Source organism: Aegilops tauschii, chromosome 3 (assembly GCF_002575655.3).
Source record: "Aegilops tauschii subsp. strangulata cultivar AL8/78 chromosome 3, Aet v6.0, whole genome shotgun sequence".
Taxonomy (NCBI): Eukaryota; Viridiplantae; Streptophyta; class Magnoliopsida; order Poales; family Poaceae; genus Aegilops; species Aegilops tauschii.
In genome coordinates this window covers 438,711,426-438,725,879 of record NC_053037.3, presented here as the reverse complement: position 1 = coordinate 438,725,879, position 14,454 = coordinate 438,711,426, and the positions used below count along the sequence as shown (strand labels likewise).

At 44.3% G+C, this 14,454-nt stretch overlaps 2 protein-coding genes across 2 annotated transcripts; one reads left to right on the top strand and one right to left on the bottom strand.

Moving 5' to 3' along the window:
• Nucleotides 1–1,258: 1,258 nt before the first annotated feature.
• On the top strand, nucleotides 1,259–1,905 carry LOC109771098 (calcium-binding protein PBP1). Its single transcript, XM_020329804.4, has one exon. The coding sequence runs from the start codon at nucleotides 1,343–1,345 to the stop codon at nucleotides 1,850–1,852; it is 510 nt and encodes a 169-aa protein (XP_020185393.1). The 5' UTR covers nucleotides 1,259–1,342; the 3' UTR covers nucleotides 1,853–1,905.
• A 107-nt stretch (nucleotides 1,906–2,012) lies between these two features.
• LOC109771096 (frataxin, mitochondrial) lies at nucleotides 2,013–5,425 on the bottom strand. Its single transcript, XM_020329803.4, has 5 exons — nucleotides 4,747–5,425; nucleotides 3,184–3,256; nucleotides 3,021–3,068; nucleotides 2,820–2,914; nucleotides 2,013–2,398 (listed from the first exon to the last, which is right to left on the bottom strand). Exons 1-5 carry the CDS (start codon nucleotides 4,983–4,985, stop codon nucleotides 2,269–2,271), a joined length of 585 nt encoding a protein of 194 aa, XP_020185392.1. The 5' UTR covers nucleotides 4,986–5,425; the 3' UTR covers nucleotides 2,013–2,268.
• Between the last annotated feature and the right edge of the window lie 9,029 nt (nucleotides 5,426–14,454).

The window sequence follows — 14,454 nt, the reverse complement described above, 5'->3', positions numbered from 1 at the left end:
AGATGTTGGCAGCGGTGGCGCCGTCGTGATCGAGCATGTTGAAGATCTCGGTGGTGATGCGGGTGTAGAACCACTGGACGATCGCGAGATCGTCTTTCAACCATTGCGGATCGTCGGGGCGGGGAAGACAGTTGGCGGCGACATGCGAGCGCAGGTTGCAGCGGCCGAGGTGGAGATCGAAGAGATGTCTCCAATGGTAGTAGTTGTGGGCGGCGAGATCAAGAACTATGGGGATGTAGGGGCTGACGTCGGAGATTGTGTCAGCAAGAGATATTGGTGCGGCGAGGATGGGTGCAGTGTAGTTTTGTGGAGCTATGGTGAGGGCCGAGAGAGAAGCGGCCGCGGTGTTGGCAGCCTTGGCGACGAGTGCGGCCCGGCGCTCGAAGTAGCCGGGCGGCGGCGGCGGCGGTGGCGTTGGCGGAGCCATACCCTAAACCCCGGGACCGGTATCTGATACCATGAAAGCTGAATAAATTTTTTGCTTATTGATGATTTGGTGCGGCATACAAGAGTATATAAGAGGGTACAAACTGACTTGAGGTAGAGGTACAAAACTGACTTGGACTAGAAGTCGTATACCATAATGACTACTCTAACACGGTCGTCTCAGGACTCTATGTTTTTTTAACCCATTTTCTTCTATCTATTGATTAATTCACATGCAGTCGGGTCGGCTCGTCGCTTACAGTAGTGTGGAAAGCGAGAACGGTTGAGAGGACGTAGGCAAATTACAAGTTATCTTCCCAAAAGAAGAGGCCCTCCCATGTCTACGATGCTTCCTGTCACCTACTATAGCTCCACCAAGAAATAATCAGGTGAATAGTATCGGTACTGCATCAAAACACACCGGAATCCGAAAACTAGGCCTGCAAAATTCTCTTTAATCCTCATCGCAAACCATCAAGTGTGATCACAACTGACGAGCAACGGCGTTAGCGCGTAGGACTCGAACACATATCAACTGAACGGAAATTTCCTGCGAGTCGAGTCATTTAAGATGACCACGTCAAAATGCCGTCCAGCAGCTACACAAATCGGAAATAAATACGCCACCTTCCTCGAGATCACCTCAGTTTATACTAGTTATATGATCAGCCAGACACATTGACCTGACTCTGCCTATTTTCTTAATGACTCATAAAGAAAAAGAGGCACACATCATCACATCACATGAGACCCCTGCAAGCAATCCGGCACCGGAGAAGCAAGCCTCCTTCCTTCCGTCGTACGACGTGCTGGCTACTTCGCAGAAACCAACCGAAAACCGCCGGGCGCAGCAACGTCCTAGACATAGCTAAGCCAGCCACGACGCCTGCAATTACCTGTACTTTGGTTGGCATCCATGGAGAGGCTGCTTCCTTCCCAGAACCTATGGACTCCTTCCTCCCCCGTCACCACCCCCTTATTTAAGCACCCACCCACCATTCTCCTCTCATTCTCCATTCACCACTGTTGCAAGCTGGGCCGGGTGTTCTTGATCCTTTGTTCTTCGCCGTCGACGAGGATCGGGCACAGCATGGGCGTCGACAGGGGGAGCACCTCGGTGCAGTTTGACGACTTCCTGCCGTCGATGGCGAAGAAGCTCGGCGCAGAGGGGCTGATCCAGGAGCTCTGCAAGGGGTTCCAGCTGCTCATGGACCCCAGGGCCGGCAGGATCACCTTCCAGAGCCTCAAGAGGAACGCTGCTAGGCTGGGGCTCGGCGAGCTCCGGGACGACGAGCTCCAGGAGATGATGAGGGAGGGGGACATGGACGGGGACAGCGCCCTGGATCAGACCGAGTTCTGCATTCTCATGGTCAGGCTGAGCCCTGAGCTCATGGAGCAAGAGTCGCATAGGATGTTTGAATGTTGATGTAACTTGACTTTTGTTACTTGCATACAATAGAACATACTGATTGCCAGTGATACAGAGATCCAATCCATTGTTTGTGCACTCCCTACTGAAACATAATAGTACTAGTCTGGCTGATCATGCTATTGAAATACCAACACACAATTTTTGGACAGCAGGCTTATAAAAAACAGATCACAGCACGCAAACGGTTGATTATATAACATGAAGTATCACAGGCCTATGTCCCGCCATCGGCGAAAGCCAGACGACTTATTAGGCAACCCATTAGAGCATTTCGTGCAAAAATGTGCAGTACAACAACTCCTTTGGTTTACTTGACAGAATCAACATACTAAAAGATGTCATCTCGTTTACTTCGCCGAGAAATGTTGTCTGCCCCCTCAAACTTAGCTATGTGGCATTTTCCTATCCCTTTATGAAAGGTCTACTGGAGTCCCACAGAGCTCACCGATCTCCTTCTCTAGAAGCCGCATGAGATTTACTCCAGTCCGCCTATAAACCCAACTGTCTGTTGCTGCATCCCAGTCAAACCTCGCAGGCCCACTGCAGACATGATATAGACACCCCTTTCAGATAAGAATCAACACGTAACAGACCAAGGTTGAACAGCTTATGGGTAATGGGCAGTTCAATTTAAACAAACACTTGGATATCTGAGCAGGATCTTTTAAGAGTGGGATCTTTTAAGGAAATCAAGCGTTGGGGAAAATTTAAAGCCATGCTGAAAAGCACAAAGCCATAGCCCATATGGGATAAGTATCAAAATAATGCTGTAGAATGCAAATATACTCTTCTTAAACTGAAAAGGTACCGATGCCAGTAAACTGTCCTAGACAAGTATCAGCGTAACATAATAGCAAGCACAACTTCAAAGTTATACAGCATGGCAAATAAGATAATAATATGCTTAAGTTCAAGTAGTATACACATCAAATGAGCAGCAAATAAGACAAGACAACCATACCTCACAGGTGAAGATAGCCAGATTTGTCTGTTTGGTGTTTGCTTGTTTACAACATAGGTCCCCAAATCGCCTAGCCTCAATGTTAGAACTTGATTCTTAAATTTCAGCGAAATGGGGAAAACAATATCAGTGATCCAATGCACAAAAACAGTTCAAAATAGTGAAACTAACATGAGTGCATGATATTTCATTATAACTAACCCCATAATCTATGTCGAAGCCATCCATCTGCTGAGAATCACCATATTCCTGAAACAGGCACACAGAAAAGTGTTAGCCAAATAGAGGATGAACTTTTGTATTCATTGGTGAAGTTTCCTGTGAAGTACTAAGATATCAAGAACTTATCAAGGGAATCCATTACCTCAAGTTTTTCAAGCAAATCATGTATTGTATCATCTGCTAATTTATGGAACTTATCCTCTGGCATTATCAACCTGTTTCATGTACAAAAATGTGATAGCCAGTTATACAGTGTGGCATTACAAATGATATACTATATGCTAATATGAATCACAAAGAGAAGTGGATTTCCTGCTCTAAACTCTAGTCATTTTTTAGCACAGCTTTTCATACTACACTAATTTCATGCACATTTATTTACTTCAGCCACTACAATCGCTTCTAAAATATAAATACTGACTATAGCTAAGCCCATGCAACCGTAATGACGAAATACGTAGTGTTTGAGCCCTTGAGAATCTGTTTTGGGGCTCGCTGCAATGAAAGGCAATGGCACAAAATCACAAGAATTATTGTACAAAATCTTCCCTGGATATAAGATATATGGTTCTCCTCATTTTTCCATGGCCCAAGTCTATCTATCTATTATATTATTAAAGCAATAGAAATGTTACGTTGGAGATTTTGTGAAATTAACATGGGGTCAAGATTTAATCTAACAAAAAGTCACAAATAATGGTTAAGATTTAATCAGATCAATACATGAAACGGAATAGAATCATGTACTAGATTTGGTCTCTTTGCTAGCCATACATGAATCGTGTTTCTCGGCATAGATTCTGTAACGCATATAACCAACTCAGATATGGAAATCAGTGCCCATGTCCAACACAAATTTTAGGACCAAGGTTATTTCATTATCGTATACACATATAGTTTGCCCATATATTGAGCACCTAATTGACTCACAGCCTCCTCCAGTTCGCTGTCAGTTCGTCATCAAGACGCTCACATACAAGGACATGGCCCATGACATTGCCAGCATGGTCAAGCTTGATGCTATGTTCTCTCCGCCGAGCATGAACAAGGATGCCTTCCTCAATCCCATGCTCACAGACACGGCCATGTGAGGCACCCCCACACAGCTTCGCCTCCACTCGGATCACTGGCTCCGTCAATATATGGACATACAGACCGACGTTCAACATGACGGTGATAGCTCATACCTCGTGTATCGTTGTAACAGATAACTTCTCTGTCACATCCATAACGAGCATCCGGCGTCACCTTGCCGAAAAAATTACTCAAATGCTAGAGGGGAGCATGGTCACGCTACGGATTTATAAGGTGTGTGCTGATTAATTAACTTATCAACCCAGTGGAGTTGGCGACTTGGCGGCATTGTAAATAGATTTGGAATGGAACAACATGTCCTGTTCGGATTTCACGCTTCAATGGATGAGCTTCATATGTTGTTTGATAATTCGAACTCTGCGTTTTGATAGATAAGCATGTTGGCAACAACATAAAAAAGGTAGCATAGAGAAACATCAGATCATGCGCCGGCAATCACAGATATGCCAATTTGACTAGTCCTATTTCGGGGACGGAGTAGCGCCTCATGAACAACCATGCTTGAACTTCACGATCAATTGGATGTGATGCTACAATTAGCAGAAACTATAGAAACGCAAATGCTGAAGATAGGAACGCGACAAGGAGCTTTAAAGAAGGAGAGACAAACTTGTGGTCCACCGCGGATGGGGCGGGCACATCTCCGGCGGACTGTTTAGCCGGAGGGGTCGACGAGAAGACCCTAGAGGAGAAGAGCAGCGCCCTTGGCGATCCATTCGTCGCGGCGGCGGTGCCGTGGGAGGCAGAAGTGGAGGCTTCCAGGAGGGATGAAGCCCGGAGGAGTACAGAGGCCCGAGAACTGGCTCGCCTTGCTGCTGTGAGACCGAGGATGAGCTTCCGCACCGCCATCGCCGCCGGCGCGCCGTCGATGGAGAAGATGCGTGAGTGTGTCGTGGACCGTCCCAACTCGGCCTGGTCGAAGGCGCTGCGCTTTGGGTTGGATCTAGAAGTAAGATGGGCCGTATTTGCGACTCCAACAGGCCAGGCACTCCACCAAACCAGAAGATACCGGGCCGAATTGCACACAGGTCAATGGCGTCAGGGCTAGCTCCTCCGAGGCATGGGGTCGCAGCTCCTTGCACCCCGCGCGGCTAGCGGCGCCGAGGATGGGATCCGGCGGGAATCAGCCTGGGATGGCCGGATCTGTAGGCGGAGGACGGGTTCCGGCCGGCGACGGGGCAGCCGGACGTGGCGGCGGGAATGGCGCTGTTAGGGTTTGAGAGGAGAAGACGAGCGAAAGGGGAGATGTGGGCGAGCGGGTGCGTGCGGGATCGAGCGAGGACGTGATCGAAGCGTTTTTCTTGGCGGTGGCATAACAGCCGTAAAAAACTCGAACTCCAGATTCAGAAAAACGTTTTTCTAGACATTCTCGCCAGGCTTATTCAAACTGTTATGGCATTTTACATGGATAAAATTCAAATTTTCGGGTTGTCCTAACCAAACATGGCGACCGAGCCCAAGTGAAAGAGCATGCCTAGCGAGAGTGTGAGCCTCGAAATTCGAGCTCCTAAACTCATGGATAATGTTACAAGCGATAAAAAGACGCGAACGACCTATGATTTCATGTATAATAGCTGCATGCTCCGCCGATGATCCCCGCTTGATATAATCCATAACCTTCTTGCAATCAGACGCCACATTAATTTTTTGTAAATATAATCCTCCGCAATTGCTAGCACCTCACGTACCGCCAAAGAGTTATGAATATATTTGAAAGTAATTGCCAATGCACCCAGAAATACTCCGCAATTGCTAGTGCCTCATGTACCGCCAAAGATTCAGAAAAACGTGGAGCTGGGAATCCCTCGCTCCAGAAAAATAAACTAGAGCCCATGATCGCTTCGTGAATTCAGCTTCCTGGAGTTATAGCGTTCGGGCGGGCTTCGGGCCGAAAATTGATGAAGTTTGGAGTGGGAGGAGATCACAACAAGCCCTATGCTTCAGCTTTTGCAAATTTTTCATTTGGGGAATGATTAGAATCAGCCGGTCGATCACGCCTAGTGTTCCGCCACTCGTCCAGCCGCCAGATCCAAGTTCCATCTGATGGTGCACAGCGTACATCTTAGTGCAACACAATAGGTGTTGCAAAACATCTAATTCGTGGCACCATCCGACTCAATTCGCACGGGACGCGTGCCTCTGCCACCTTAACAATTTTCTGCAACATCATCTGTGTTGCAGAAGTTCTTTCGCAACAATAACCATTTTGTAAAAAGATTAAGACGGAAAAATAAATTCTACAACATCATCTTTGTTGCAACATCATCTGTGTTGCAGAAGTCGTTCTGCAACAACATCCATGTTGCAAAAAATTTAAGACAAAAAAAATTCTGCAACATCATCTGTGTTGCAGAAGTCTTTTCGCAACAACACCCATGTTACAAAAAAAAATAGCAACGAAAAAATAATAAACTCTATAATAGAACCTCGTTGCAAATGTTTCTGCAACATATGGTGTGTTGCAAAGAAGGATTCTGCAACCATGCCTTTGTTGTGATGCTATGGAAATATCCGTGCCGCTGGATAACGCCGGATCAAACGACTGTCGAGGTGGCGGATCTTTTAAAAAGATCCACCGGCCGACACATAGCATTGCCATATTCATTTTGGCTTAAAAGTCAAAAAATCATTTAAATAGGGGCTTTTAGTTTTGGCTTTTGGCTTATTTTATTTATTTATTTTGAGTCTAAACACACTTTATTGATTACACAGTAATGTTCATGGGAATACAAGATAAATATGGAAGATTTAGAAGCCACAAATGGCAACCTATCCCCACGCCAAAAGCATGTCTAGCGAGGCTAGCTATGAGCCTCAAAATTGGTGTCTCGCCCTTCAAAGATGAAAGAGCAACTCTAAAACTATGTAATGTCTATAATTTCCTTGATAATTGCTCCATACGTCCCACCTGTACCTTGCTTTATATCCTTGATCACCACCTAACAATCTGATGCAATTTGCACATGCGATAATGAGAGGTCAAGGGAAAGGGCCAAAGCTTCTAGGCACGCTAACGCCTTCAGGGTCGTCGGGTCTATGATACCTGAGCATTCATATCTACTACGCAACTTTATTCTTGTAGAATCATGTTGGTGTTGGGGAACGTAGTATTTCAAAAAAATTCCTACGATCACGCAAGATCTATCTAGGAGAAGCATAGCAACGAGCGGGGAGAGTGTGTCCACGTACCCTTCTAGACCGAAAGCGAAAGCGTTTAGTAACGCGGTTGATGTAGTCGAACATCTTCGCGATCCAACCGACCCAAGTACCGAACGCACGGCACCTCCGCGATCTGCACATGTTCAGCTCTGTGACGTTCCTCGAACTCTTGATCTAGTTGAGGCCGAGGGAGAGTTCCGTCAGCACGATGGCATGGTGACGGTGATGATGAAGTTACCGGCGCAGGGCTTCGCCTAAGCACTACGATAATATGACCGAGGTGGAAAACTGTGGAGGGGGGCACCACACACGGCTAAAGATCAACTTGTGTCTCTATGGGGTGCCCCTTCCCCCGTATATAAAGGAGGGGAGGAAGAGGAGGAGGGCCGGCCACAAGAGGCGCGCCCAAGGGGAGGATTCCTACTCCTAGTAGGAGTAGGTTTCCCCCTTTCCTAGTCCAAGAAGGAGAAGAAGGGAAAGAGGAGAGAAGAGAAGGAAGGAGGGGGCGCCCCCCTTCCCCTTGTCCAATTCGGACTGGGCAAAGGGGGGGCACGCGCCACCTCTGGCCGGCCCTCTCTCTTCTCCACTAAGGCCCATTGTGGCCCATTAATCCCCCGGGGGGTTCCGGTAACCTCCCGGTACTCCGGAAATTACCCGATACACTTCGGAACCATTTCGGTGTCCGAATATAACCTTCCAATATATCAATCTTTATGTCTCGACCATTTCGAGACTCCTCGTCATGTTCGTGATCTCATCCGGGACTCCGAAAAACCTTCGGTACATCAAAACACATAAACTCATAATACCAATCGTCATCGAACGTTAAGCGTGCGGACCCTACGGGTTCGAGAACTATGTAGACATGACCGAGACACATCTCCGATCAATAACCAATAGCGAAACCTGGATGCGCATATTGGCTCCTACATATTCTATGAAGATCTTTATCGGTCAAACCGCACAACAACATACGTTGTTCCCTTTGTCATCGATATGTTACTTGCGCGAGATTCGATCGTCGGTATCATCATACCTAGTTCAATCTCGTTACCGGCAAGTCTCTTTACTCGTTCCGTAATGCATCACCCCGTAACTAACTCATTAGTAACATTGCTTGCAAGGCTTATAGTGATGTGCATTACCGAGAGGGCCCAGAGATACCTCTCCGACAATCGGAGTGACAAATCCTAATCTCGATCTATGCAAACTCAACAAACACCTTCGGAGACACCTGTAGAGCATCTTTATAATCACCCAGTTACGTTGTGACGTTTGATAGCATACAAGGTGCTCCTCTGGTATTCGGGAGTTGCATAATCTCATAGTCAGAGGAACATGTATAAGTCATGAAGAAAGCAATAGCAATAAAACTAAACGATAATTTATGCTAAGCTAACGAATGGGTCTTGTCCATCACATCATTCTCCTAATGATGTGACCCCGTTCATCAAATAACAACACATGTCTATGGTCAGGAAACTTAACCATCTTTGATTAACGAGCTAGTCTAGTAGAGGCATACTAGGGACACTTTGTTTTGTCTATGTATTCACACATGTATCAAGTTTCCGGTTAATACAATTCTAACATGAATAATAAACATTTATCATGATATAAGGAAATAAAATAATAACTTTATTATTGCCTCTAGGGCATATTTCCTTCAGTCTCCCACTTGCACTAGAGTCAATAATCTAGTTCACATCGCCATGTGATTTAACACCAATAGTTCACATCACCATGTGATTTAACACCAATAGTTCACATCACCATGTGATTAACACCCATAGTTTACATCACCATGTGACCAACACTCAAAGGGTTTACTAGAGTCAATAATCTAGTTCACATCGCTATGTGATTAACACCCAAGAGCACTTAAGGTGTGATCATGTTTTGCTTGTGAGATAGATTTAGTCAACAGATCTGCCACATTCAGAGTCGTATGTATTTTGCAAATTTCTATGTTTACAATGCTCTGCACGAAGCTACTCTAGCTAATTGCTCCCACTTTCAATATGTATCTAGATCGAGACTTAGAGTCATCCAGATAGGTGTCAAAGCTTGCATCGACGTAGCTCTTTATGACGAACTCTTTATCACCTCCATAACCGAGAAACATATCCTTATTCCACTAAGGATAATTTTTGACCAATGTCCAGTGATCTACTCCTAGATCACTATTGTACTCCCTTGACAAACTCAGGGCAGGGTATACAATAGGTCTGGTACACAACATGGCATACTTTATAGAACCTATGGCTGAGGCATAGGGAATGACTTTCATTCTCTCTCTATCTTCTGCCGTGGTCGGGTTTTGAGTCTTACTCAACTTTACACCTTGCAATACAGGCAAGAACTCCTTCTTTGACTATTCCATTTTGAACTACTTCAAAATCTTGTCAAGGTATGTACTCATTGAAAAAACTTATCAAGCGTCTTGATCTATCTCTATAGATCTTGATGCCCAATATGTAAGCAGCTTCTCTGAGGTCTTTCTTTGAAAAACTCCTTTCAAATACTCCTTTATGCTTTCCAAAAAATTCTACATCATTTCCGATCAACAATATGTCATTCACATATACTTATCAGAAAGGCTGTACTGCTCCCACTCACTTTCTTGTAAATACAGGCTTTACTGCAAGTCTATATAAAACTATATGCTTTGATCAACTCATCAAAGCGTATATTCCAACTCCGAGATGCTTGCACCAGTCCATAGATGGATCGCTAGATCTTGCACACTTTGTTAGCACCTTTAGGATTGATAAAACCTTTTGGTTGCATCATATACAACTCTTCTTAAATAAAATCATTAAGGAATACAGTTTTGACATCCATTTGCCAGATTTCATAAAATGTGGCAATTGCTAACATGATTCGGACAGACTCTAAGCATCGATATGAGTGAGAAAATCTCATCGTAGTCAACATCTTGAACTTGTCAAAAACCTTTTGCGACAATTCGAGCTTTGTAGATAGTAATACTACTATCAGCGTCCGTCTTCCTCTTGAAGATCCATTTATTCTCAATGGCTCACCGATCATCGGGCAAGTCAATCAAAGTCCATACTTTGTTCTCATACATGGATCCCATCTCAGATTTCATGGCCTCAAACCATTTCGCGGAATCTAGGCTCATCATCGCTTCCTCATAGTTCGCCAGCTTCGTCATGGTTTAGTAACATGACTCCCAGAATAGGATTACCGTACCACTCTGGTGCGGAACATATTCTGTTTGACCTACGAGGTTCGGTAGGAACTTGATCTGAAGTTTCATGATCATCATCATTAACTTCCTCACTAATTGGTGTAGGCATCACTGGAACTGATTTCTGTGATGAACTACTTTCCAATTTGGGAGAAGGTACAATTACTTCATCAAGTTCTACTTTCCTCCCACTCACTTCTTTCGAGAGAAACTCCTTCTCTAGAAAGGATCCATTCTTAGCAACGAATATCTTACTTTCGGATCTGTGATAGAAGGTGTACCCAACAGTTTCCTTTGGGTATCCTATGAAGACGCATTTCTCCAATTTGGGTTCGAGCTTATCAGGTTGAAGCTTTTTCACATAAGCATCGCAGCCCCAAACTTTAAGAAACGACAACTTAGGTTTCTTGCTAAACCACAGTTCATACGGTGTCGTCTCAACGGATTTAGATGGTGCCCTATTTAACGTGAATGCAGTTGTCTCTAATGCATAATCCCAAAACGATAGTGGTAAATCGGTAAGAGACATCATAGATCGCACCATATCTAATAAAGTACGGTTACGATGTTCGGACACACCATTACGCTGTGGTGTTCCAGGTGGCGTGAGTTGCGAAACTATTCCACATTGTTTCAAATGAAGACCAAACTCATAACTCAAATATTCACCTCCACGATCGGATCGTAGAAACTTTTGTTTTCTTATTACAATGATTTTCCACTTCACTCTGAAATTCTTTGAACTTTTCAAATGTTTCAAACTTATGTTTCATCAAGTAGATATACCCATATCTGCTCAAATCATCTGTGAAGGTCAGAAAATAACGATACCCGCCGCGAGCCTCAACACTCATCAGACCGCATACATCAGTATCTATTATTTCCAATAAGTCAGTTGCTCGCTCCATTGTTCTGGCGAATGGAGTTTTAGTCATCTTGCCCATGAGACATGGTTCGCAAGCATCAAGTGATTCCAAAAGTCCATCAGCATGGAGTTTCTTGATGTGCTTTACACCAATATGACCTAAACGGCAGTGCCACATATAAGTTGCACTATCATTATTAACTTTGCATCTTTTGGCTTCAATATTATGAATATGTGTATCACTATGATCGAGATTTAATAAACCATTTATATTGAGTGTATGACCATAGAAGGTTTTATTCATGTAAATAGAACAACAATCATTCTTTGACTTAAATGAATAACCGTATTGCAATAAACATGATCCAATCATATTCATGCTCAAACACCAAATAACATTTATTTTAGGTTCAACATTAATCCCGAAGGTAATGGGAGTGTGCGATGGTGATCTTATCAACCTTGGAATCACTTCCAACTCACATCATCACCTCGCCCTTAACTAGTCTTTGTTTATTTTGCAACTCCTGTTTTGAGTTACTACTCTTAGTAACTGAACCAGTATCAAATACCGAGGGGTTGCTATGAACACTAGTAAAGTGCACATCAATAGTCTGTATATCAAATATACCTTTGTTCACTTTGCCATCCTTCTTATCCGCCAAGTATTTGGGGTAATTCCACTTCTAGTGACCATTTCCTTTGCAGTAGAAGCACTCAGTTTCAGGCTTGGGTCTAGCCTTGGGCTTCTTCATGGGAGTGACAACTTGCCATTCTTATTGAAGTTCCCTTTCTTTCCCTTGCCCTTTTACTCGAAACTAGTGGTCTTGTCAACCATCAACACTTGATGGTTTTCTTGATTTCTACCGTCGTCGATTTCAGCATCGCGAAGAGCTCGGGGAATCGTTTCTGTCATCCCTTGCATATTATAGTTCATCACGAAGTTCCAGTAACTTGGTGATAGTGACTAGAGAACTCTGTCAATCACTATCTTATCTGGAAGATTAACTCCCACTTGATTCAAGCGATTGTAGTACTCATACATTCTAAGCACATGCTCATTGTATGAGCTATTCTCCTCCATCTTGTAGGCAAAGTACTTGTCAGAGGTCTCATACCTCTCGACTCGGGCATGAGTCTAAAATACCAATTTCAGCTCTTGGAACATCTCATATGCTCTGTGACATTTCAAAACATTTTTGAAGTCCCGGTTCTAAGCCGTAAAGCATGGTGCACTAAACTATCAAGTAGTCATCATACCGAGCTTGTCAAACGTTCATAACGTCTGCATCTGCTCCTGCAATAGTTCTATCATCTAGCGGTGCATAAAGGGCATAATTCTTCTGTGCAGCAATGAGGATAATCCTCAGATCACTGACCTAGTCCACATCATTGCTACTATCAACTATCAACTTAGTTTTCTCTAGGAACATATCATAAATAAAACAGGGAAGCTATACGCGAGCAATTGATCTACAACATAGATATGAAAATACTATCAGGACTAAGTTCATGATAAATTTAAGTTCAATTAATCATATTACTTAATAACTCCCACTTAGATAGACATCCCTCGATCACGTGATCCAAATCAACTAAACCATGTCCGATCATCACGTGAGATGGAGTAGTTTTCAATGGTGAACATCACTATGTTGATCATATCTACTATATGATTCACGCTCGACCTTTCGGTCTCAGTGTTCCGAGGCCATATCTGCATATGCTAGGCTCGTCAAGTTTAACCCGAGTATTCTGCGTGTGCAAAACTGGCTTGCACCATTGTATGTGAACGTAGAGCTTATCACACCTGATCATCACGTGGTGTCTCGGCACGATGAACTGTCGCAACGGTGCATACTCAGGGAGAACACTTATACCTTGAAATTTAGTGAGAGATCATCTTATAATGATACCGTTGTACTAAGCAAAATAAGATGTATAAAGGATAAACATCACATGCAATCAAAATAAGTGATATGATATGGCCATCATCATCTTGTGCCTTTGATCTCCATCTCCAAAGCACCGTCATGATCACCATCGTCACCGGCTTGACACCTTTATCTCCATCGAAGCATAGTTGTCGTCTCGCCAACTATTGCTTCTATGAGTATCGCTACCGCTTAGTGATAAAGTAAAGCAATTACATGGCGATTGCATTTCATACAATAAAGCGACAACCATATGGCTCCTGCTAGTTGCCGATAACTGTTACAAAACATGATCATCTCATACAACAATTTATATATCATCACGTCTTGACCATATCACATAACAGCAAGCCCTCCAAAAACAAGTTAGACGTCCTCTACTTTATTGTTGCAAGTTTTACGTGGCTGCTACGGGCTTAGCAAGAATCGTTCTTACCTACGTATCAAAACCACAATGATTTTTCGTCAAGTGTGTTATTTTAACCTTCAACAAGGACCGGGCGTAGTCACACTCGATCCAACTAAAGTTGGAGAAACAGACACCACTAGCCACCTGTGTGCGAAGCACGGCGGTAGAACCAGTCTCATGAACGCGGTCATGTAATGTCAGTCTGGGCCGCTTCATCCAACAATACCGCCGAATCAAAGTATGACACGCTGGTAAGCAGTATGACTATTATCGCCCACAACTCTTTGTGTTCTACTCGTGCATATAACATCTACGCATAGACCTGGCTCGGATGCCACTGTTGGGGAACGTAGTATTTCAAAAAAATTCCTACGATCACACAAGATCTATCTAGGAGAAGCATAGCAACGAGCGGGGAGAGTGTGTCCACGTACCCTTGTAGGCTGAAAGCGGAAGCGTTTAGTAACGCGGTTGATGTAGTCCAACGTCTTCGCGATCCAACCGATCCAAGTACCGAACGCACGGCACCTCCGCGATCTGCACACGTTCAGCTCGGTGACGTCCCTCTAACTCTTGATGCAGTTGAGGCCGAGGGAGAGTTCCATCAGCACGACGGCGTGGTGACGGTGATGATGAAGTTACCGGCGTAGGGCTTCGCCTAAGCACTACGACAATATGACCGAGGTGGAAAACTGTGGAGGGGGCACCGCACTCGGCTAAAGATCAACTTGTGTCTC